Source organism: Aptenodytes patagonicus, chromosome Z (genome assembly GCF_965638725.1).
Source record: "Aptenodytes patagonicus chromosome Z, bAptPat1.pri.cur, whole genome shotgun sequence".
Taxonomy (NCBI): Eukaryota; Metazoa; Chordata; class Aves; order Sphenisciformes; family Spheniscidae; genus Aptenodytes; species Aptenodytes patagonicus.
Window position 1 is genome coordinate 87,805,109 of NC_134982.1, and position 26,738 is coordinate 87,831,846.

The 26,738-nt window shown below is 35.2% G+C and overlaps 1 protein-coding gene across 3 annotated transcripts in view; it reads right to left on the bottom strand.

Moving 5' to 3' along the window:
• Window positions 1-26,738, bottom strand: part of KIAA0825 (KIAA0825 ortholog) — a 267,900-nt gene that overhangs the window by 105,876 nt on the left and 135,286 nt on the right. For all 3 annotated transcript variants that reach the window (XM_076361837.1, XM_076361838.1, XM_076361839.1), the window contains 6 exons: window positions 25,128-25,316; window positions 23,354-23,587; window positions 21,212-21,620; window positions 17,113-17,269; window positions 12,755-12,910; window positions 8,668-8,762 (listed from right to left, as the gene is read on the bottom strand). In XM_076361837.1, coding sequence (XP_076217952.1) covers window positions 8,668-8,762; window positions 12,755-12,910; window positions 17,113-17,269; window positions 21,212-21,620; window positions 23,354-23,587; window positions 25,128-25,316 — 1,240 coding nt within the window. The remainder of the gene's footprint in view (window positions 1-8,667; window positions 8,763-12,754; window positions 12,911-17,112; window positions 17,270-21,211; window positions 21,621-23,353; window positions 23,588-25,127; window positions 25,317-26,738) is intronic.

Genomic DNA, 26,738 nt, shown 5'->3' on the forward strand with positions numbered 1-26,738 from the left:
CATCTGAAGAAGGGCCGTGGCCTTTCTAAGCTTCACTGGTTTATTCGCCTTCAACTGTAGTCCTACCAAGGTATCTTCCATAAAGAAAATCACACCTGGTTAAGGCTAATGAAAACCTCAATATGTCATTTTCTAGACAAGTCAAAAAGCATGTAAAACTAGACAAAAGATGTATTCAAGCAACATGAATGCAGTTTTGTCATAACCTGTCAATCTAAAGACTAACATAAAAAAAGCTTTCTTCAATGACATTTTCCAGTGTCAACTATTAGAATGACAATTCTGAATTCCCTCTTTGCTACATGATGCAGGACGCATAATGGTTTCCCACTCTTCACAAAGACTACATTTCGTTATTAGTTCCCAGAAAGAAGTTTACAGGGGAAAAAAAAACAACAAACAAACAGTTTTTCTGGGCCATATTATCAGTCAGCATCAGAAACCCCCAATCACAGTGTCTATGCAGTTTTAAACTGACTACTCACATCACAGAACGTATTAAGAGCACATGTGAAACTGCCCAACTCTGCTGTATCTTCAAAACTGTGTCATGATTGCAAAACTTTCAAGGCCATTCTGACTTTGACAACTGGGCCTGGGGAAGAGGCAATAAGATCTTTGGGACTTATCATCCTGTCTTAAGCAATTAGCTGTTGAATCAGGGTGAGCCAGGCAGGACAGAGGAAGTTCATCCAGGAAAGCCACGTGAGAAAGCCAAGAACCTGTGGGAAAGCTGTAGCTCTGAGAGTGAGCGGTTACAGCTACGAAGGTCTGTAATCTGCACAGTAGCAGCCACCAGTCCTTACTACTTGCTTTGTGGTAGCAACAGCAAATGTTTCAACGTCAAGAGAAAGCATATAGTTGTTCCCCATCTCCTTCAGAGGAAAACTAATGGGCCTACCACTTCCTAAGAAGACTGCAAGGTAATTCAAATTAGCTAAACAATTAAGTATAGCTAAAGCTGAGACACCTCTCCTTTGTTGCCACCTAGGACTGTGCACATCAACAGTTCCCACAGATCAAATACTATATGGTAGCTTTTGTATCTTAAAATTTAGTCAAAAGAGCTAGGTTCTACTCTTGACTTTGCTACAGAGTATTTTTGCAATGTAGAATAAACCTTGAAGGTGACTGCAGGATCAGATTTTCCATCTGTTTAACTTTGATATTAATACTTCCCCCCTCTACCTTACAGGGGATTTGCATGTCTCAACTCATTACAGCTTGCAAAGAAATTGAGATCCCTGTATGGAAATCGAATTACTCTGCATTACTAGCACTTTGCTGAAAATCCCTTATCTAAAAGAAGGAGAAGGAAGAAACAACGGGTTGGTGGGCAAAACAGACTTTTAGCTTGTTGGCTTGTGTCTTGTAGCCTCTTCCTTTGTAGGTGTAGGAAGAAATCCTATAGATGAGATGAGGAGCTAAGCCAGTATGTACAGTTAGGGTAGTCAGTACTCTGCATGCATTAATACACATTTAGAGCTTTTGTACACGCTTACGATCACTATATATCTACTAAGAATGAAAACTTGGATCAGGAAGGCTCAGAAAGAGGAAGAAGAAAAGAACAGATAAGATGACAAACATGATTATCTCCACTTAAGAATCCTTAGTGAGCAACAGGATGCAACACAGAGTTGAATGGAAGGCAGATTATTTGCAGATGAAAGGAAGTATCTATTTTTAAGGAAAGTCAGCCAGGTCATGGGATGCCAATCACCAGGTTAATTAGGTAGTGACATAAAATGTCGAAGTGTCACACTTCCAAATAATGATTAGTGGTTGCAGTATACAAAAATATCTAGTTATGAAGAAAAGATATATACTTTTAAAGAAACCAATGAAATGTGAATCCTAACAGCAAATGCATATATGCATTATTAACACTAATACACTGCATTTACTTAGCATTTTTTCCATCAAAACATAGCAAAGGACATAAAAATGTGGACAAATGTTACCTAATTTCAAATGGGGAAACCAAGATACATTGAGACATTATTAGAAGAACAGGGTTTAGCTCACAGGCCTATGGTATGGCCTAGCCAATAAGCTGTGCCTAACACACTTTTTAATGCAAAACACGTATTGCCAATTTTTTTTTTTTTTTTTTTAATTTTTCTAGAGGCTGGGTTTGAGCAATAGAAATAGCATCAAATTAGAACGAAACCTTATTTAAGCAATTTTATAGTTGTTACTTCAGAGAGACCTGTTAAGTACATACTTCCATATCCTACGTAGGCAAAGGCCTCATCATAAAGGACTTCCAAGTATTGAAGAAGAGCTCAGATTAAATAAGGGGATATGGCAGTCCCTTCCTTTTTAGCATCTTTTGTTGGAGAATGTTGTTGGAGAATACTGTTTTATTCATAGGATTCATCAACATGTCTACAGGAGAGAGAGACTGCTAACAATCAGAAAAGTCTAAAGTGTACTGCACATGGGAAGCCTCACCTTTAGCCTCACTTACTTGTGAAATTCATGCTACAACTGTACATAATAGTGGCTGGAGTGGCATTCAAACAGTACGTAATACAGGGTACCGTCTTCCCCCTTGCTCACCGATCTACATTCTGCCACCAATGCTCTAAAACTGCCAGGTAGGGAACTAAGCCTACTTCTGACAGATCCTTCAAGGTCAGAGTACAGTTTCATTAGCTATGTCAGAAAAGGATAAGCAGATGGAGGATAATCCTTACGTTGACGGATGTGACATATACCTTGTTATTGACCAACTTATTTATGGAAAAGGGTCCTTGCTTATCCAGAAATGTCAAAATCAGATTTTCCTCAAAATCCCAGTGGCTTTTTTTTTGCTACATCCAGCACTAGGGTCTAAACCTGACTCTGTGATCAACCAAGAGACATGCAATAATGTATTAATACCTTTCACCCATTTCTTTTGATACAGGAGCAATGCGATACTGTCTTTCATAGCCTCCCATATATTTTAGAAAGCCTGTTCTCACATGCATTATAAGGGCATCCATTACAATCTCACCAAGCAGGTGGTGATTACTGCAGTATTAATGGCATCCCAGTTCTTCACCAACACATCATTAATAGTTGACTTTTAGCCGTAACAACAATATGGATTTCCAATATCCAGCAATTTGGATAGAAAAGATTTAGGAGCATCTGCATTTTAGAAGAAGGACTGACTAACACATCCAAAAGTATACTAGACGTAACACTGGCATCCTCTGCCATGCAGATAGAGTCTCTGTCTTGGCATCATGCCAGTAACTGCTTTTCCACCATTTGTTTCTTCTATGAAGAAAATTGTTAGAAACTTCCTACCTTTTCATATCCTTGGTATTTTCACTCATTTTCAGACCCCGGCTGTTGTAGAGTTGCATAAAAAAAAATCTTTCACAGACAACAAAGCACATGCAGTTTGCTGACATTCTTTTCAATTTCAAAACTACATAATACATTTTTCCATGTGTTGATAAACTGGATCTTAAAAGAGCATTTTCTGGATATCTAGATAATCAACAACACAATGAATATAAACATTTTCTATAAATAGTTCACCATATGGCTACCATTCTCAACAGATGGTGTCTGTGTATCCACTAGAATATACAAGAGCTATGCAGATTTTGTCCTGCAATCATTCAAAATTCTAAACAAGAATTTTAGACTTATTTTCAGTTTTATTAAGCTTAATCAATGGCAAAACATGTAATTTTATCACCTAACTCCAGTATGGGGAACAAATGTCACAACAATATTAACCAACTTATTTGCAAAAGGCAAGTAGACAGTCCTCACACAATATAGTCACAAGGATTTCAAAAAAGAGAGACACTAGGTACAAGATCAGCTTCCACAGCATGAAGAGATCTTCTTAATCTTAGGGCAGCACCCTGCTGCCAAGGATAGTCTTTACCTTCCTAAAAAGTAGTTTCATGTGCAAGTAGCCCAGTAGTTTGTCAGACAAAATGAAGTCTGGACTATGTTAAGAAAAATTCTGGAGTGCGAAGAATGTGAGAGTTTGTGTATATTTTGCAGCAAATGTTACTAGAAAGCCTACATATTTTATCCAGTTTTAGTAAAAACCAAACTTAATAAGTTTTTATAGTTTCCTTAAAGCCAATACATAAACAATTCCAGGTTTTCTACTCTGCTTTGAGAAGCTGCTGCACAGTTGAGAATATTTATCAAAGGAACACATGACTGGAAGTAAACCACTTGGTCTACCCTGTTTCAACTTAAAACTACTTAAGCTCATATCACTGTGCAAACACTTTCTGGAAAACTCTTCTTGAGCTACACTGTTTTACCTATTCGAAATCATCATCTTCTAATTTCCAGTCTAGACCTTTTTCATGGCAGCTCTTATCCACTTGAAAAAATACTGGTTTTAACTTGTACAATTTTTCTAACTTGGTACTGTTTCTCATCTGATGCATTGATGGCAAACCAACGTATTCCCCCCTCAGTTATTAAGTTGTTGTGCTTCCTGTTCTTAAGAGCTTGTACCTGACTGTCGTCGGCTTTGCCAGTCATGAGTTCTCTGTCCCTGTAGCTCCCAGAGTGCTCCTGCTCGCTGCTCGCATGTGCACCCCCACATCACTCCAACCAAATCACTACTTACTGCCCTGCACTGGCACCAGTGCTCCATGAAACTTACCCTAAGTGCAGAGGAGGGAATCCTGGCCGCTCCTCCTCAGAACAGTAAGTTACTGCAATGTTGGAGAATGGCTTCACGTGTTACAAAAATGTCTCGGTTGTTTCTCATAATTATAATGAGAGAAATGTAGTTATTCTCTATAGTAATGTATTCAATGCACCTGAAAGTCCTGTAGAACTGCAGAAGGAAGGTCGCATCTCAAAACCCAGCAAATATTAATATCTTATAGCTATGTACAAGTTGCTGAGATACTTCTCTGAAAATAAATGATCAGAAAGTATTTAACTTATATATCTGTATAAAGGAGAGTACATAAACAAGAAGGGTAATGTATGGTACTGTGCTCTGGGTTTGTGCCTCAGTGTTGACAGCACACCAGCTTTTTGGCTACTGCTGAGCAGTGCTTGCACAGTGCCAAAGCCTTTTCTTTTTCCCACTCTGCCCCCCTAGGCAAGTGGGCTGGGGGTGTGCAAGAAGCTGGGAGGGGACACAGCTGAGACAGCTGACCCCAACTGACCAAAGGGATATTCCACACCATATGACGTCATGCTCAGCATAGAAAGCTGGGAGAAGAAGGAAGGGGGGGGATGTTCAGAGTGATGGCATTTGTCTTCCCAAGTCACCGTTACGCGTGATGGAGCCCTGCTTTCCTGGAGATGGCTGAACACCTGCCTGCCCATGGGAAGGAGTGAATGAATTCCTTGTTTTGCTTTGTTTACGTGCGCTGCTTTGCTTCACTTACTAAACTGTCTTTATTTGAACCCATGAGTTTTCTCACCTTTGCTCTTCCAGTTCTCTCCCTCATCCCATTGTGGGGGGAGTCAGCGACCAGCTATATGGACACTTAGCTGCTGGCCAGTGTCAACTCACCACAGTCACTAAAGTATTTTCAAATGTGATAATATGCACAGAGATAGTGGCCAGACAGTTAAAGAGAAGAGATCATAGTTGATACAATAAACTGCAGAATCAGTTTCAACATGCTGATTTAGCCAGACAATAACAATTTTTCCTTTATGAGCAGGACAGTGATTAAAAGTTGAGATACACGTGAATTAAACAGTAACTAAAAGCACATGGTCTTCTTGTCTTAATATATGTATCAGAAGTAAGAAACTCCCATTTGGTACCGACATATCTAAGAATGTATGAGTGCCAAGATTTGAAAAAGCAGCATGTATCTGTGTAAGCAAGCAGGACACTTATGAAGACTTGGATAAATCAAGTACTATAAATTAGCTGAATGTTAACAGGCTTATTATTAAAAGACATTATTTTAAGTGTAATTGAAAAGTATGTTTTAACTTCTATTCTTGCAGCTCAAACTATATGTAAAAAAAAGAATCAGAAGTAAAACTAGAAAGGAAAGGAATCCATCTATATATCCCTTTTCTTCCTGTAAGGAAAACTTCTTTACAGTTTCTAAAGGTATGAACTGTAAATAGAGATGAACATTGTTTTCTATGTTACTGCTTACTGCTCAACTTTAATAGGCTTTTCCTGATAGCATTCTATATTTGATAACCTTGAAATAAAATAATATCATTAAACATCCACATCTTTAATTTGAAAAATTTCCTAAACACTGTTACTTTGAGGATCATAGGAATGCATGGATCAGATTCACACGCTCATGTGGAACCAATAATGAGTAGTACATAACAATTCATTTCCTTTTTAACCAGACCTAAAAGCCTTTTACTTTCCCCTAACCACCAACCAATTAATTTGCCTACCACTTGCTGGCTTTGGGACAATGCTCCCATAACCCCCTCCCACCTAACTCAGTCATTAACTAGGTTAGGGGAGCATTTCCCTTGTAAATGAGTCCCCTAAGCATTTTTACTTTTGTCCCCCACCAAAGAGAGAGCAGAGCATACTTATTTTACTTTGTATGCAACAGACAGTATTTCTCTTTAAATATAAAAAAGGGAAACAGACCCCAATATCACTGTGAACAGGTAAAAATTTTTTTGCCCACACAGAAGTAACTGATAAGGGAAAGCTTTAGCATATGTTAAAGAAAGGAGTAATTAAAGTATTATGGCACTCCACTTTATAAACTGATGATTCTGACTCTTTTCAAGTAGTGCCCTTAGTTTTGTTTAACTCATCTCAGGAGACAAATGGTAGAAACAGAATGGATCCATCATAAACAGGAGGTCAAAATAATCACACACCCATTCAGCTTGAACCTTAACTCCTGAGTACAAGTAAGGCTGAGATTTATGCAATTTTAGAAAGGAGCATGAAGAATCACCTGAAGATAGGGCTCACCTGAGTCATTGCAAAGCTTACTTGAGTAGCCATGAGACCAGCTAGAATTGGCCTTGCCAGTTGGAAAACATGAGCAGACATACTTTAGCTATGCTAAAAATTAAGTCACGTAAAGACAAGCTGTGTTGGAGATGCTGGTCACTAAGGCAGATATTGGATTAGCAATTCTACTTAATGATCACAGTGGGTTTAAACGATCTGCTGGTCTGTAAAGTAGAGTGGTTTAAATAATAAATCCATGAGCTAATCATTAATGGCTTGCATAATGTCACTTCTAGATGAGAATTTCCATATCATGTAGAAGGGCAATGAATGGAGACATTTTCAAATTAGGAAGGATGACAACAATTAGGGCACTTATTAAATAAAAAAAAAAGATGCAACAATAGATGATATGACAAAGGCGTGAAATACAGAGAAGGACAGAGAAGGCATATACACGACTTCTTTCTAAACTCTATAAAGAGATCAAAAGAAAAAATGAAATGTATTTCAAGATATCAGAGGAGATGAAATGTCCACAGAAAATGTTCCCTCTGCAAAGCACAGCAGTCCTCTCTGCTCCCTTTGGCTCATATTGATGACATCAACATGAAGGGAAGTTTAAGAACCAGCTTGAGTCTAAGACTTTCTATTAGAATCTCTTTTAAAAGGGCAAACTACTTCATTTTTAATGAAGGACAAGTGTTAGCAATCAGCAGGAGAACTATCAAAGAAAAAGAAATTAGTACTGAATTGTCTCTGCCGTTTAACATAAAAATGACACTACTGGTACAGACCAAAAAGTCCATGAAGTCCCATATTCTCTCTGCTAGTGGGTAACAGAGGACATCAAGAGCAGAGTTGAATGGCACATTTTCGCCAGCATCATTTTTTGTGCAATTGCATTAAAATTTTGGAAAAATAACAATTTGGGTGGAAAAAGAATTAATCATAGCAAAATTAAGAAAGAAGTCTAGAAATAGACTGTATAAATATTTTATATATTAAATGAAGGCAGAATTAAATGTTTAAGACTAACTGCTAGTGATAAATTGAGAAAATGGCATAAAAAACAAAAACATTTTTGACATGCAAATTCACACACCATTGAAATTGTCACTCTAGTTTCTAAATAGAGAAACAGTTCAGTTTAAAAGATGAATGATATGACCACATTAAATTTCATCAGGAGGATTCAGAGTTAAGAAGGGAGTGTTAAACTTCTTAGTTTGCAACACGTAAGTTTTCCAGTTTTCACAAGGATATAAGTGGCAAATATTTTAGAAAAATACCCATTTTTTTCCACCTACAATTTTCTGAATTTAACAAATTGCTATTTCTGAAGTTAACAAGTACCAATTCTGTATTAAATATATCTGCTTATCAATTAAACAGTTACATTTTACAAATAAAAAAGTGTTAAAATATTAAAATAAGTTCTGTGCTATACAGCTGAAATCTCCCTGAGCAGTATAGGTTTGCAAAAGTTACTCATTTCTCTTTAAAGCACTATTTAAGGGCAACATCAACATATATTCAGGTCTCAGACAGAAAGAACGTATTAGGTTCTTCAAAATACGAATTGAAAACCATCTTTGTATGGATCAAATACACTAGAAAGTAAGTATCTCCATTTTAAAACTGAACATTTAAAAATAAATGTATAATTTATTTTATAAATTTCACCAGTAAAATCTTTGTGTATTGACTATTATAAAGTAAAAAACACAACAGGGAAGTGCAATTATTTGCCAAAATCCCATTACCTGTGTGCCAGCAGCACCCTGAAGGTCATCTGATTCAGTCCCAAATAACTTGGCAGCAAGTTTGACCAATCCCAGTTCCATTCAGTAATGGTTGACTGTTGATACATGGCAAGAAGCTATTGTTAGTTATTAATCAGTGTTAATATGATCAGTAAATTAAAGCTCCAGCTGTGATATACTAACCAAGGAGGGGGGTCTAGAACAAGGGCTTAGACAGATGATATCAATCATGTCCAGAAGAGAAGGTTTTTATTCCAATAACACAGCAATTAATTTATAAATCCATTTGGGGATGTAGCCATTATTTATAAAAAGATAAATCAATTTTTTGAACCGTTATTCTTCCAACTGTTAATGGCGTTCTGCCCAACCACTTTGTCTGAAAGCTTGACTCTTTGTTTGAGAAGCAAAATAATTGGCAACTTTTTATGTAACAGCAATTTACATTTTCTGCTGTCAGCAAAAAGTTTGTCATGAAAAACTTGGTATAGCTGGAATTTAAGATGTAACCTGTATAGTAATTAGAGTGATCGTTTACTTGTCTATTGTTTTGTAAGGCACACCAGTCACCAGATGGCTATTATAAACAGCAGTAAGTCTAGACAATATGAACAAATATAAGTCCATATTGCTTATTTAATAAATAAAAGCAATCTACAATAATGGTGGGCAGACAAAAGACCACACACAACACTCTTATGTTTACAAAACAGTAACTCCTGTTGCATAATATTAATTTCCATCGTCAGTAATGGTCAAGTAATGACTACAATTCAACATTCTTGGGAGGATATAATTCAAAAATTATTGTAACACTAAAATAGCACTGAGTAGTTTAAAAAAAAAAAAGATGAAGCAAGTCAAAACAATGGAAATAAACCTAAATAAGAAAAGTAAAGTGTATCTTGCAGTGCATCTTTTTCTCCTTACAGACAGCACTTGGTTCTTCTGGGAGAGCAGAATCAGTGCAATCCCTCCCCTTCCTTCCATCTTTATTTTATTCCCTTCTTTCTTTTAATTTTCTCCCTGACCCTCATCTTTGGCATGCACTTAGAATTAATGTAGAAAAATAAAGGTGAAATACAGAATAAGAAAGGGAGACAAGGGTAGCTAAAGAAAGAATAATATAGTGTGAAAGTGGAAAGTGAATGAAGAAGTAACAGTGAACATCTGATAAACAAGAAATAAGGGAAAAAGAGTCAACTGAGAGAACAGTGGGAGCAGAATAACACAGGGAAGAAAACAGGCAACTGTTCTATACACCAAATTAAAAATAGATAAATAAATATGGAGGAAGTACTTGTAAAATCAAGAGGGATAAAAAGGAGAAGCTAAACAGCCAGTAGCAAGAGTCATAAAAACAAATAGGAAAACTAATAAGTATACCACACAAAAATTCAGCCTACCAGACTGATCAGTTCTGTGAAAAAATAAAGGATCCATTTGAAAAAAGTCACTTCAGGAAAGGAAAATAATTTCTTTGTGGCATTTTTCTTCATTGATACTGTTGAGGAGTTGCATAGCCTAGACTTAATCTTATCAGACAATAGAGGAGCAGCAGCACTGGCAGAGATTGAGGTGTCAGGACAAATTGATAAAAATCAAGAGCAACAAGTTACTAGGACCAGATGGTGATTATTCAAGATTTTTACAGGAATGTAAGAATGAAATGGCTGAATTGTTAACAGAAATGACACACTTCATAGAATCAGCTACTGAACTACAGGGTTGAAAGGTAAGAAATTTACATATCATTAATAAAAACGCTAGAGTTGATCTCAAAATAGCGGTTCAGTGGCCTTTGTTTCAGGAGCAGTGAGATTCGTAGAAATTATGATTAAGTATCTTGCTAAATTTGACAAGATAGGGACAAATTAGCAAAACTTCAGAAGGGAAAAGTCAACCATGCTGATGTACTGCAATTTTTACATATACCAACAAAAAATACATGGAATGTGTACTACAAATTATCTTTCAGAAAGCTTTTTAAATAATTTATTTTAAGAAATCCTCTACTGAGGAAGCTAAGAGCGTGTCTACACTACGCAATGTGTATACTGTTATATAATATAATATGTTATATAGCATCGTGTGACACATTCTGTGTTTAGAGCTGCACCAGCTCTCTGGACTCACAAGCATTATTATCATGCCTAATCCAATTGGCCCTTCTGAGAGAAAAGTTTTAAAAAACAATACATAATTAACTCATTGACAAAATACATTGTGAAACCAGTAGCTTGTTGAGACTCAGAATTTATAAAAGGATAAAATGTTAGTTGATGTATTAAAAACATATCTAGTTACAATACATTTAAAGAAAATCAAGAAATTAATCATGGATTCTAAAGTCCTAAGCTTCATGGCAGTTGCCAACCAGTAAGAAATGAATTTAAGAAGAATTATATCCTTTAAGAATAATTGTCCCTTGCCAGCGTTCTGGCATCATCTACAGGCACTGGTAATAGTCTTCGCAGGAAACCAGACACTAAGCTATACTGACCACTATTTTGTAAATAGACAGTCCCACACCACTAAATAAATGTGCAATTTTATGGTAAAGGGAACTAAATTATTTAATAATATTATTAAGCTCAGGAAATAAGTTTGTCATTCTCAACAACAGGGTTGGCACATGGTACTTTGAGGTCCATGATCTACTCTTTTTTTCTTTTGATTTTAAGATACTTCTCCATATTCAGGTAACAGACTTTATGCCAAAAGTTTACAAAATCCAAAGCAATTTAATATGAACTATCCCTTGTCATCTGTTGATTAATAGAGCAGTGCAAAGCTGTTATGTAGCAGAAGAATTCTGCCCTGAGTTGTCACTACTTGAAGGTCTTATTCTACCACACTATTAATGAATTGAGGATTGAGGCATGGTAAACTATTTTCTGCATTTCAAATTGGAGTAAGTGATTCTGTAGCCCCTTAAATTCTATCAATTTAAGATATACATAAAGGTACTAGTGGAAGAAAAAAAAAGACACTTTTAAAGCATGTTCCTCTGGAGCGAGAAGCCTTGCGAAATTGGTATTAATCTCCTTTTTCAGGATATTAACACTTTTATTGCAACATGACAATGATTAAGCATTCATTAAACAAGTAAGAAAAAAGAAAGAACAAACCAAAAAACCAAAACAAATATATTTTACAGCAATACACGTGGTGAAATAGTCCAAAATGCTCAAAACTGGGAAAGGAGATTACACTATATAAAAGCAGAGTTGTACTGAAAAAGGATGTCTTTCTACCACAAGTCTGTAAAGTGAATTTCATGCCACTGTAATACCCTTTCTTTTTAAATATTTGAAATTGAGGGGTAGAAGCAAAACTGTAGATGATGGATTAGGAAGACTTGAGAAACAATGGCGTAAGATTTCTTAAGTGTCCAAGTGCTGTCAGAAACTACATACCATTTTATGTAATGAATTGGTCATGTGGCGCTCTGGCAGAGATTTAGGCAACTAGATCTATTTTCTTTAACTGTTACATTATCAGGAAACTAATTTCTGTAAATAGATTATAATCCTTTACATATCATTAACATGGCTTAATGAAAAACAGAGAAATGGATGCTTTCATTTTTTTTGTGTTTTTTCCCCTGCTTATTCTCACTGTTCTGTTAAATCTCTGTATTTCCAAAGCATCCTTTACTGTTCAACATTTCTGTGAAAGACTCATCAGGAAGATTCTAAATGTGCACTTGGAGTTTTGCCATGATTTTTCAAAGGACTAAGACTAGCCTATGTACCATTACACAGATGTAATAAATGTCATTGCTACTAATGGGCTTTCCTTCACTATACTGAACTAACACAGAAAGTCTAAGTAAATGCAAATTGTTCTTACATGCAATAATTCTGATAAAAGAAAAGGACCATAATGGCTTTTTGAAGATCATGCTATTGTAGAGGGTGCCCTCATTAGATTCCTGAGTAATAATATTCCTTTGCACTTCATCAAATGTGAATGCATGTAATTAATTCCGCTTTCATAATCTCAGTCTCTGTCATTATCATGATCATAATAAGATCGACAAGTAAAAATTACACTATAACCAAGGTTTCAGATTTTCACAAACCTGATTGAACACTTTTGCACAAGATTGTCTGTACACCTGGAAAGGGTTGAAGACAGGCTGCTCTTCTCTGCCCTTCAGTGTCAAAGGCAGGCATTGACTGGAGGTAACACCGTCTTCAGAAGAATTCTCACAAGACAGCTGCTCTTTCAAATATTCCTTTTAGAAGAAAAAACAACGACAAAACAGTATGTGCCACCTAGCTTTCTGAGTGAAATTTGCCTAAATTTCAAGCATAACTTTACAGTGTGCTTGACAGAAGTTCCTTATATTAAAGGACAGAATAAGTAATCACTTACAAAATAGAAACATCTTTAAGAGCAACACCATTTTACAACAAACAATAAATAACCTCCATGAACATCCATCCAACTGAAGCAAATCAGAATAATCTAAGCTATTGTTTTGAAATTGTCATCAAATTATGTGTATCAGTTCTCATTTAATATATGTGTATGTGGAAGTGAAAAATAAATGTTTTCTATGAGCTGTTCTAATGTATGATTGCTATTATATGATTTATTTTACATGATAAAGTATACACAAATATTTAAAGTTATTTTTTGAACAGCATTAAATAGTTACTACATGACCATAAGTTAATTGTTTGATGAACATGTTCAAACCAGTTGTTCAAACACAGGAAATAAATATTCTCTCACTCTTCAAAGCTATTTTTAATTGTTTAAGCATTCAAAGACTAAAAGTCATTTATGATTTACATGGCAATTTTAGAAACTATACTGTAACAGACACATGATTATTTTGGCCACAATCTTTTCTGTTTTCACTTCTTAAACTACTATGTAAATAAATCATCATTGCATGCCAATAAAGTGTTTTGATTAAATAGAACCATTTTATGAAGAGCTAGATAATGAAACACTTACAGATCTATTTGCTGGAAGGACTACTGTGATTGAACAGTTTATTGTTATTAAAATGAAGCCCATAATGATAGGATTGCCATAACATTGAGCAAGTACTCAAGGTGAGTCTTCATTAAGATGGGTGGATGCAAATGCTCCTCTTACTTTGCAGTACTACTGAGATGATAAAAGTTTTCAGACGCAGGTGAGGGAACGTGTAAACTACCTGCCAAAGCACCCTGTACTCCTCAGTGGGTCTTTCTAAAAGAATAATTTCATCATCGGTTTAAACTGATCCAACTGTGGTCTGGCCTGAAAGGCACAAGTTCCCTCCCAATCCACATAGACTGTAGTTGTTTCTCCCTCGTGTTGGCACTAGCATATGTTGTGAAATCAGCCAGAAAAAAGAAAGGTTTCAGCCAGATAAACAAGCCACACGATTTTGTGTACTAGTACAAAGGGGGGGCCTAGGAGTGGGAAAGCACAAGGGCAAGAGAAAGAGCAGGACTGTATCTCTCTACTGGTTGCAGCCAGTTGTCCAGACTGGTTAAGACAATCATGAAATCATCTAAGTGTATTAAAAAAAAAAAAAAGAAGTTGGAGCTTTTTTGCGTTAAGACAAAGCATAACCCAGCTGCTGAAAACACACCCTAAGTCTTTTACCTATTTTTTCTCAGCCTACAAAAATGTCTGGTTTTTTTCCCATTCGTTCATGACTTCATGCCACAACAAAGATTTTAAAGTTGTGGTGAAGGGGGTTATTTAAAAGCTATTTCTATACATTTAACAATTTTTTGTAAATGTACTGCCTTCCATGCACGCATTTTCACAAAATCTGTAGACAGCTCTAAAGCAATCCAGCCCTCCGGGTGTCACAGAGCCAGCAGAAGCAGATTCTGTTGGTTTTCCAGTAGAGATACTGGAAATCGCTGTCCGTGCTTGCCAGGATTTGAACATTCCAAGTGGTATACAGCTCACCTCCCAGTACAGGCATTTTTCAGTCTTTGGAATACTGTGAATTTATGTTTTGACAAAGAGACTGATTCAACAGTGGTAAATGAACTCTTTAGTATAGTACATATTGTAGACCCTGAAAGGGTCATGTTTCAAAAATGTGAAAATAAAGAGAAATGAAATCACGTTTGTAAATATGTGAGCTATATCCTCACTATCAGTGACTGGGCATGAAACCAAGTAGACATAATATTATTGAGCCTCACATCTCAGGAGAGTTGGTTTCTCGTTGGTAGCCATTAGTCAAAAATGCTTTTAAAAATTATTATTCTTTTCGATAAATACATGAAGGACTGTAGGCTGTTTTGAGTTCTACAGTATCTATTATAGATCTTTATAACATCATAGTTCTATTTCCAAATACAGCTTCCAAGAATCTATATCCCTTTTCCCCTGCTTTTCTAAGGAAAATTATTGAGAAAAACAATTTTCTGTCTCATTATTTTGTTCTCTATTCACACACAATTATTAAGCAGTGTAGCATAAAGAACTCCAAACTAATTTTAAGAACACGGTCCCTTGGTAGTCCAAGGAGTCTCCAAACAAAAGGATGGACCTCTGAACAGACAATCAAGTCTATTTCTTGGTAGTCAGGCACATTAAACATAATCTAAGTTATGAAAAATAATATTGAAAAGTGCATTATCATAATACCATGCTAAGCATTAAAATGTTTTGTAATTGTTTCAAAGGCAATTTGAAGTAACACGGTTAAGTCCTTCTGTGAGTCAAGCTGGTCAGGATTTTTTTTCTTCTTTTTTCTAAAAACAAGAGAGTTTTTTCCACTGAGAAATGTTCTATATTTAACAAAGCGCTTACTAGCTGCAGAAATTCAAGGAGAGACACCTGGGATGTGGAAAGTCAGGCTAAAGTACCTCTTCCACCTAATTCTCTCAGCCTCTTACCTCCTATTGGAGCTGCTCCACTTTGTATAAATAACCAAATACTCACAGGAGTTGAATCTTGGATCAGGGTCTCCAGAACCCGATATGGGCATTCTACCCCTTCAGCTAGAGTATGATTCTATTTTTGACCCTAGAAGTTACAGAATGGATTTTTACAGCAATTTCTACAAGGCAAAACAACTGCAACAGGGGAAAAGGACAAAGTTCTGTGCTGGTAGCTAACGGTCTAGTGGTTTGGGGAGTTTGTTCGGATGTGGGAGATGCAGATTCAATTCCCTGGTCTAAATCAGGCAGAATAAAGATTTGAGCCTGCATATCCTGTCCCCTAGGTGACTGCCCTAACTACCGGATTATATGCTATTTTTGGAGGTCTTGCTCATCATCTTTTCCTCACTCTGTTATACTTAGAGTAATCCTGAATGTGCTCCAGGTGAAAAGGTTTTGTTTGAATTGTATTACAGTAATAATTTTCACTTCACTTCCTGAACCATTTCATTGTTTGAGATGAAACTTGAAAAGATTCTGTATTGTATTAATATTAGGTTGCCATCTCTACATACATGCTTACATTGCTTCTAAAGGTTCGAAATGCAGATGCATAAAGGTTGCTTTTAAGCCTATACTTAGGAACTAAACAGTTGATCTGATTTTCAGAAGCACAGTGCCAGTACTGAGCTGCTCTCTATTGCCTTCATACAGACATAGCTGCCTAATTGGGGTTTTTTTGCTATCAAATTTTTTTAAAAGAAAAATCTTGGCCTATGCCTATATTTGCATTATTTTGCATTTTATTATAAACACTTCTGTACACTTGCAATGATCTTAACAGCACCTGCTTATGCATTCAAGGAATAGTAATTTAGTAATTAAAGCTAATAAACAGAACTTTCTTAATTAAGCTGTGTAGATCTGTGTTATCATACAATTTAAGCAAACCTGTGTTTATTTCAGTGTATAAAATCAGAATGCTTTTGGTAACTTGGGGCAATTTAGTAAAGCCTTAGAAATAATGAGATAATTCTTTTACATTGCCCAAATTCCATGTGCAGCAAACAAATCTGAATTTGTTTACTGTAATTTCAAAAGCACTGTAACTGAACGGAGTTATCTAGATTAAGTAAGGTTTTCATGTGGATGCATTTACTTCCTCAGTATAGCCATAGGGTTGGTTTGTTTGTTTTTTAAATCAGGAGAATTGATTTACCACATTTAATTTTACTTCCTGAAACAGTCAATTTTTCAATAGTCTTGCTGATTTTTTTTTTTTTTTTTTTTTTACTGTGTTCAAACTCCTAAAATGTGTCTATGGTCTACAATATGAATCTGAAGGAACTTTATGAACCATACTACTGTTTAAGTACATAAATAAAATCTACATTGTTTCCCATAAAGTAATCTTTTCTGTACAAATGCAGAAAAGCCTAAACTGAATGGATTCTATTACAATACAATATAGGATTTCATATTGACTTTAAGAAGCATTATCACCTCCTTGACTAACCCTTAGCTGCCAGCAGACGCTGCCTCAGGCCAGTACACACCTAATTGCTCGGTAAAAAGGCCGTTTCCCTACCTCATTGAGCTGGATGATGTGATAAATTTGCCTCAGGTACTCGCTGCCACCTGGTTTGTGGCAGATATCCAGGACCATCATGTTTATTTTCTGCTCAGTGAATCCAAGTGCAATACCTCCTTCCTCTAACGTTGCACTTTCTACTGTGACTGAGGCACTAGAATATAGAAAAGATACAACTATTCTTAAGTTAAATTTCTAAAAATCAAAATATTAACACAAAGTCAGCTAAAACTACATGTTAAAAAAACTTTTAAGATTTGGCTTGCACAAAACAAATGTTGCTGTATATACATCTCTGAAGCCTTTATAAGCATACATAATAAATGCTAAATAACATTTTTATTATGCAAATTTTAATAATTTTAATCTAAAAGATGAAAACATAAAACATTCTTTACTCTAAGGACATACAAGGAGCAAATATTTTTTTATTTTCTTTTCCACTACAGAAGTATCTTTGCTACTAGAAATGGCATTTGCATTCGATCTTTTGTACATTTCTCTTTGCCTGTCGCTGCACATATTAAAGCCTAATTAACATGTCAGAAAGGTAGCCATTACTCTAAGTATAGGTTAGAAGTTTTAAATCGAAGTCTTTTTCTTCCCACTGGTATGGTGGTAACCATTTCAAAGGTACCTATTTGCCACTTGTTGCACTTTTTGCCTTGTACTGTTCCTTGTTCTTCTTCTTAAAAGTATTTGTGTGAAACTGCTACAAAAAAATCTGAAGGAGACAGGCCCAAATGACTTGAAAAATATGCATTCAAAACTCTGACCATTGTTAGACTGCTCTCTCTGTATGCAAACATAAGTTACCAGCTCTGTATTTGCTTAGTATTGTACATTGATCAAGTATTAAGAAAAAAAAGTACTAAAACTAATTCTTTTCCTCAAATATTAGAGCTGCAACACAGATGTATGTTGACATCTTGACACAGACGTGTCAAGAACTTGCAAGGACAGACAAGAATATATTATCCCTTCTACAGTCATTAGTGGATTAATTTAAAATCTACCAAAGAAGCATTCTGAATTTAAAAAAAAAAAAAAAAATTTAGAAGTAAAACCAAAAAACCCAAAAATACTTTGGTACAGTCAGCTGTAAGTTGCAGTTTACTGTTGAAAGCGTGCCATGATTACAAAGTTAGTTCTGCTGAAAGTTGCTGTTTGACCTGCAGGCTCACTTCAATGCTACACAGCTGCTGGACATTAAAGCAGTGGAAGCTGGTATTGCTTCCACATGCAGCTTCAGAACATCCTACGGAGCAAATAGTTTCAAAATATAAACTATAATTTTGTTCTTTGCTGAATGGAAGTAAGTTATACTCTGTTATTACGGTGTTTTTTACAGAAAAGCTTCAAAGAAATTGATCTTTAAAATTAAAGCACACTTAAGGCTGATCTTTTGATGCCACATATAGGTACAACCTGAATTTCTTGTCAAACTTCTTAGCGACTGACATTGAAAAAGTTGAGGACCTCTGACAAAGGAGTGTATCAGTGTCAGTGCCCAAACTGTATCCTTTCCTGTCCGTCACTGTGCAGGTGAAGCAGATGATTGGATTCAGTCAGTGCTGTGATTAATGAGTTCCTCTCTGAATTTGGGACTGCCTATCAATCATGTCATTAGGAAGAATGTGCCCTGAAAGAGGCAGACCTCAGCCAAGGAATAACTGCATTCATCTTAATCTGTATATGCACCCAGCCAGCCAAGTCAGGGTCACCATGATGAAAAACAATAATCTTCAACTCGACAAATTACTTTGCAAAGACAGACATTTCTTTTCTTCTCTGGACGCATGTTCTTCAGAATCTAACGTGACTGTTTACAGCTCTGGTGCTACCATAAAGTGAAGGTTATTTTAATGAATAGTAATGCTTTCAGGCAGTACACAAGACAGGCAATGCATACAACTGCCACTTTCTGAACCTTTCCTTGAAGATTTTTTCTTTTTAATTTTCCTAAAAACTAAGTTAAATTTGTATGCCACAATGGAAGAACCTATATAATATTTAGATGTTTTACGTAGCTAGCAGTCCTGATTACAATAACATAACACAAAATCAAGCAAGACTTTTGCTTATAAAAATCCAGTGTACTTCAAAGATGTTTCCACAACTGTGTAGGTGAATCCCAAATAAATTTTTGAAATTTATGGGTTTTATTTTCTTCCACACACTGTATCTATTAAAAGTCTTATAAACATTTTTAAATATGAATATATATAAAAATGCATGTGCATACAGTTACCCACAAAGTCCTTTAATTATGAAAATGTTATACAGAACATAATTTTACACCAACTTAGATTTTCAAATATAATCATTTCTATTTCAAACAAATCACGTAAACATTACAAGTCTCCTCTTGAAAGATCTGATTTTAGTTTAGTGCTTATGTGACTGTTACTTAGTTTAATTGATATTTGAATTTCAGCTGCCGTATTAGTTTTATAATTTGCATTTATAATAATATTTTATCTCTACATTGCATATCTCAGCTCTTTATTAACTAGATTATTTTTTTCCCAGAAATTGACTCATGATATTTGAATATAAAATGGAAAAACAACATTTATGCTAGAATTCTATTGCAGAAATCCCACTGAAGTCAGGGGACTTAGTTTCATAACTGCATCATATAACTACTCCCTTGGAGAGCAGGTAATGCATTCTTCAGTTTCTTAAGCTTAAAATTAGGAGCCCTAGTCACAAACTAGTTCTCACTTTGGTTGACACTGTACACATACAGAAAAGATTTTCCCAGATTCATTTCCCACAGTCTGATACCTGATGGATAATACAGCATTTTTGAGGTATGTTAGAAAAGAAAGTAAAGTGGTATATTAATTCAAAATTCTCAGCTTCAGAAGAAGTACAAATACCAAAGTTTTACTTTTTTGAGGTTATCCACAAAATTGTCTTACTCTGCATTTGTATTTTTTAAGAAATACCTATTCTCTCAGTGACATTAGAAATTGTATTATGGAACCATTCTGTTAAGTATCAATTTACACATTATCATTATGGGTTTTTTATTCTATGACTCTTTCAGTCACTGGCATATGGCTTCAATCTTTTAATCACTGGATTAGAGCTTGTAAATTAGTATTAAATGGAAATGTAAAGATTACAAAGGTCAATGTCGACGAGCATTCATGTGACACTATTACTGCTTAGTGCTACTCATGTTGACTGACTACTCGTAGAAACAGGATACTGTCCCTTAAAGCACTGCATGAAAGTCTGTCACCGATAGTGATTCCGACCTACAATCACTATATCCTTTGTTTATACGGACCATTAATGTCAGGTTAGCAACAACTGCAACCTTCAAGAATATTCATTTAAAAAAAAAAAAGCAATCTTACTTTCAGTAGTCAACAATTTAATTCAGTAAGTCATGTAACTCCAATAAATGTAATATTGGAACGCTGATGAATAGTATTTTTACAGAATGGTACACGACTTCAACACTAAAACAGACTGGACTATGAACACATTGACATGTACACAAATCCCTGAAAAATCATTATAAGGATTTAAAACACTCAGACCTTAATGTTAAATCTGCAGGGAAGGTTGATACTTCCTCAGAAAGGCACAGCAGGGTACTCTCCTCGTCCTGTTTTGATATATCCTACTTGCCCTCAGGGTTTATTATGTTTTAAAATGAAGTATGCTTACTTTTTAATCACAGATAAACATTGAAAGCTTTTCATAGTCGCTCTTAATTTAATCACCATAGCAAAATTAACTTACAAATATATTGTGGTGCCTTCTAGTCAGTGTACCTGTTCACATTCTGAAAGATACACCAACTAAATCGTCCACATTTTTGGAACATCATGAAAATATTAAATCTCTGAGTACTATGAAGACACTGTTCTGATGAAACAATCATGGTTTACTGTTTCAACAATGCAATTAAGTGGCAAAAACATGTTATAAAGCCATCCATATTAGGAACTAATCCATTTCATGTAAGATCACTGTTCATCTATTTTTTTTAAAATTGAACAATAGCCATAAACATGCCAATAATCCAGTAAAAAAAAGAACAAACAAAAGCATTTGAAAAATACTATGTTCTTACCAGTCTGTACTCAATTTTCTTGCTTTCAGCAATTGGCTTTCAATCCAGTTTGGTCTTTGCTGTTCAACGCTTTGTATAACCTTCTGGGTCACTTGCTTAGGACCACTTTTCTGTTTTCCCATAATACTTTCTAAGCACACACGAACTAAACTGAGTTTTTCTTTGCTCCATCTGTCAAGTGTTGCACCTGTTAAAAGTTCTGCAGTATTTCCATCCTCAAATATCCGACATATAATTACAATCAAGTTCCAGACAAGCAGACCAGCTTTCTTCAATTCAGCAAAGTTTCTTGACATTTTTCTCTCAGCCAGAAAAAAGAAGTACTTAATTGAGGGAGGCAAACATGCAATCACTGTAGGTAACTTGCTGATTACAATAGATACTGCCTGAGCTGCAAGCCTTGTGAAGCCTTAAAAAAAGAAAGAAAAGAAGATATGATTAACATTAACATTCTAGTTCTATCACAGCATGCTTCTGAATGTTGTATGATAATTTCTAACTTTCTCTTGTACTGAGAATGGGTAAAAAGCTTAAGTACTCAACACTGTAGCTTGACTTCTATTGTGCTTCCTCCACATAAATCCCACAAAATCTAAACAATAACATGAATTGAAAACAGAGAACCTAGAAAATTTAGAATTCAGACTGTGACTCTCTTAACAATTAGTCCTGCTGTGCACATTTATTACAGAATAAATGAAAAAGACAACACCCAGGTATTCTGAACGGTAAAAAAATTGTCTTCAAAATTGTAGTGTAATAGTTTTTCAGCTTCATGAGTAGAGCATTGCACTGTCTCAGGATATTACATAATACATATTATACATTCATAATCTTCAGTTTTCTATCAATCCCTTTCTACATTCAAACCTACAAAACTTCAGTTTATCAACTTTCATATAAGCATGCACACTATATAGCACTGCATTTTAAATATTCCAGATATTAAAAGTAGCTATAGAAGTAACTATAGAAAACATGCTGCTCAAAACCCAAGACATATCTAATATGAAAAAATATACCAAAAGATGATCCCCAATACAGAGTCAAGTCAAGATTTAAAAAACCATCAAAATAAAACCCACACAAACCAAGAAAACCCCTGACCCATTGCACCTGTATTCTCAATTTGTTTAAAAAAAAAAAAAAAAAAAGACCCAGATCTGTTCTAGGTGTCACATAACCAATTTAATTTGTCACTAAGTCTGAGCCTTACCTCTCAGCTTGCATATCAGTTCAGGCTTAGTGATAGCTTAAAATAGCCAAGTTCTAGATTAAAGCGAGATTGCAGTGAGAGTGCAGTGAGCACGCTACTGCATAAATGTGCCTCAAGATGCTGAAGATAAGATATATGGAAAGGATGGATTGATGCCCTGGCTTGCCCACAACCTACATATTCCAAACTTCATGCCAGAATATACTACAGTGATCCTACTGTATTGAAAATAATCAGGTAATATTTTGGTGGCAATAAATTTATGGTGAAATGTTTCCAAAAGTTAGCCTTTTGAAATGATGGAGGTTTTAGGCACAGTAGGCTATGAAAGTGTATACCAGAAATCATCTTTACATCCAATCACCTTCAAAACATCTCCTATTACATATATTATTTCTCTTTCTTCACTAACTCTTTCAACAACCACACAGTAGCAAATTCCATACCAGTTTCGGTGCTATTCAAACATAAATTGCTGTTGTAAAGTTGGGATGAATAACTTGTTATCATTTCAGAAAACACTGTGTATTTAAATTTAAACAGTCATGACTGAACAGATGATAACTAAAAGAAGAACTGGTTACAGCCATTAAGACAAAAGTATAGACATTATGCTTTATTCTGCCTTGAATCCCACCTTACTACTGCCAGATGCTAAAAACATTTTCAGTACTATTATTATCAGTACTACAAAACTGATTATTTCAGAAAGCTTTTTTGTGTATGCATGGGTGTAAGCCTCAAGAAAGAGGTACTGAATTTTAACGCTAAGTACTTTAAAAAAACCAGAGGATGCTTGGAAATTGTTTTGTTCATTGTCAAACTGCAATGCTCATGAATTATAACTGTTAAATTTTGATATGTACTCATTAAAGGGGTAACAAGCGTTTATGACAAATTTATAAAACAGTGTAAATTTCACCCACATTTTCCAGATTCTTTTCTCTTCATTTCCCGAGGAGTGTAATTCCATTCCTTTGGAACCGTTTTCAGTAAACTTTCAGGAACTATTTGCTTGTGCTGGTACGTTCCATAGTTTTCTGTTGCCTCCCATGAATGCATCAAAGAAATTATCTGCTTCACTATACCCTTGACTGAATTAATCAAAGTCAACTTCAAGCATCTGATAACCTCTGGCTCCGACTCACCACAACTGGAAACTTCAGAAGGAAGAATTATTAAATATTCAGTAAGTGTAGTCATTTGTGTAAATCTGTTTCAGAAAGAAGTGTTTCAGAATTCTTATGGAAAGAAAAATAAAAACATTATGATTCATAATAACTTAGACCTATTGGTCTGTTACAAATTAAAGAAAGAGTATAAAGCAAAACAATGTAGCATCTTGTACCATCTTAATACAGTACTGACAAAAAAATACAATTTAATTTATTTCCTTCATCCTCATTTCTCCATCAATATATTTCGAAAAATTTAATTTAAGCTGACTGATGTCTCCCTTTTTATATGGAGTACATTTAATTACTTATTAGACATCAATGAGGCAAATGGATTTACCTATTTTTTTTTCTACTTCCTTGTCTTGATAGTCTTATTGAAGTTGCATTTATTAGATACTCAAACTGTTATACTAGAGAACAGCAAAGGAAAAAAAGATATTTTGGAAACAAATATGCATACAAATAATAGTCATCAACAGAGACATAGCATGTTATCAGAGATTGCATGTTGAAAATAGACCATCCTAAATACAGCTATTGACATTACAACAAGTATCAATCTTCTCCACATTCTTAATACCACAGAGAATTGCAGTTTCTCCATTGCCATTGAGCAGCAGTTGTCAGGTAGAGTGCTGCAGGATGTATCAGAAATGTCTTTTGACATGTTAGGTCCTTTGCTCATATTTTTGCTTGTCCGTACTTTTTGCTGATCTAAGTTTTATTCTTCTCTGCATGGCCTTTCTGAAAGCTTCCATGCAATATTTCTGTATTTTCTTCCTCTTACACCTTAGACTTCTACTTTTTGCAATCCCATTTTTCTCTGAGGAATACCTGAGCATTTTTACCACCATTGTTTTCTATTTTGTGATAGTCGTAATTCTATTTCCCCTCTTACATTCTCCCATTTTCTTCCTTTCTTTTGTTTTGAGCTTTCCTGCATTTTAGCCATCATTTGCAAGATCACCCTTCTAAACCTCACCTCTGTTTTCTGGTTGAATACTGCTTTTCTTTGGGGGCAGCGTTAGTTGCTCTAATTGTGGGGGCGGCTCTCCCCCACCATGGAAAATTAGGAGCCTGCCTGCCTGTTGACAGCAGTCTATATGCCCATCAGACTGTCTCCCTCAATAGGAGTCCTTCCTTTTCTTTTTCCATTCTCCTTTAATTGTTTCTTACTTTTAAATCGTGGCAAAGGTCTGGAGCTATTAAATGTACAGAGACAAAGAACCTCTATTGGTAGAAAGCTACAGAAACTATCTGCTGCCAGCCTGCTGGTAAGACAGACACTTAAAGAAATCAGAATCCTGGTTGACCACACTGCTCCATAACCTCTGCTTTCTTCAAAATTTTCACCATTCCTGTGGTGACCTGATTGCTCAAAACACTTCAGTTAAACTATAATTTTGAAGTAAGCTACCATCATTTAATCTGATTTATTAAAGTAAAAACAATATGCACTACATGTCTGAAAACTGACAAGGTTTAACATCAGATTTTAAATACTTATTACTAAATTAAATACCTGTCATGTCGTATAAGCAATTCCACAACTGTTCTTTTTCCATGTAGGTCTCAAAAGCAATGCCAAGAGATTTGGGTGATAAAGTGCAGTAAGACAATACTGTGAAGATTGTTTCAATCAGAGTAGGCTGTTTGTTATTTATTTGTTCTAAGAGAGAACATTGTTCATCATGATTCAATACTGCATTTCCTTCAAAATAAACAAAAACATGGTTACAATAATTTCCAAGTAATTCAAGTTCACAGTAACAGACAGTATTAATCAAAACAATCTGCAAACTGTATCTGAATAATATTTCAAACAATAATAATACTTACAGATACTGAAATCTGATCTTCCTCTGCATAATGACATTTGACTGTCTTCCTGAATTATATGTAGCCATTAAAAAAAAACTCAAGCATGTTTACAAACTCTGGAATATGCCTATTTAATTCAAAATGCACTCAGTATATAATTGGAATTTGATTATTTACTAAATATTTATCAGAAGTAAGTTGTACTACTTCTGTAGAATCACAGTCAAAAAGTTATTACTGCTTAGTTCCTCTTACCACTATATTAGTTACGTGAAATAATAGAACTCTACTTAGTTATATAAAACAAAATAAAGTAGCAGCTGCATACTCCTCAAAATGGGTTGGCTTCGTTTTTCAGTACAAGATGAAATTGAGAAATCAGTTCCACAAAACAAAATCTCAGCCCTGCTAAAATACAGATACTGCTGTTTTTAAAGACAACTAGTGATTTTCATAGAGTTAAGTGGTAACAGCTTACGTAACATGTATTTCTCAGTGTTTTTCATAATCATTATAAAACATTCTCTCAGCCAAAAGATAATGATGTGCTTAAACCTCTTTGAACCAATGCAACTCAATGGCTTTGACTTGTGCTAATGTCAAAGACCTCAGCTTCCCACATACTTGTGGAATATGGTTTTGATGTTAACAATCGTAACAAATTACCAGAGCCAGAACCAATTAAGCACTTTTAATTTAAATTTCTAGTTTGCAAAACTGAAAGTTTCCGTAAAACTGATTTAGATAAAATTATACTTGAAAATATCATTGTTTTATGCCAGTTTGGCTGCCCTTATCTTTAGCAACCTGTGCAGGAGAAAGATGGAAGAGACTAAATTTCTAGGCTGCATTTTTCTAGTGGTTCGAACAGCCTTCAAAATCTACCACAGTGGAAAATTGCTGCTTTCTACCCAGCTCTGAATGACTTGAGAATGTTGTAAACATTTGACTCTCCTCTGAATTCCTACAATCTGATTCACACATTACTGTAAACCATTCACTCTGGGTAGTGTGCAACCTTAATAGAAACAGCCCATAGGATGTAGAAAGCTGAAAAACAAGACCAGTGATTTCATAACCAACAAGCTGTGGGTTTTTTTCCCAAGGCAGGAGACAGATCAGCAATAAGAATTTTTTTTAGTCAGCTTTTTTTCCTATGAGTTGAGTGAGCTGGCATATTTTGCTGAGACACTTTGCAATGCCAGATGCTTCTGAGTGAAGAATCAAATGGATTCCACTAATTCACTCAAACCAGCAATATGCTGTCTAATATGGGTATGACAAAGAAAGAACCAAGAAAGCAGAAAAAGTA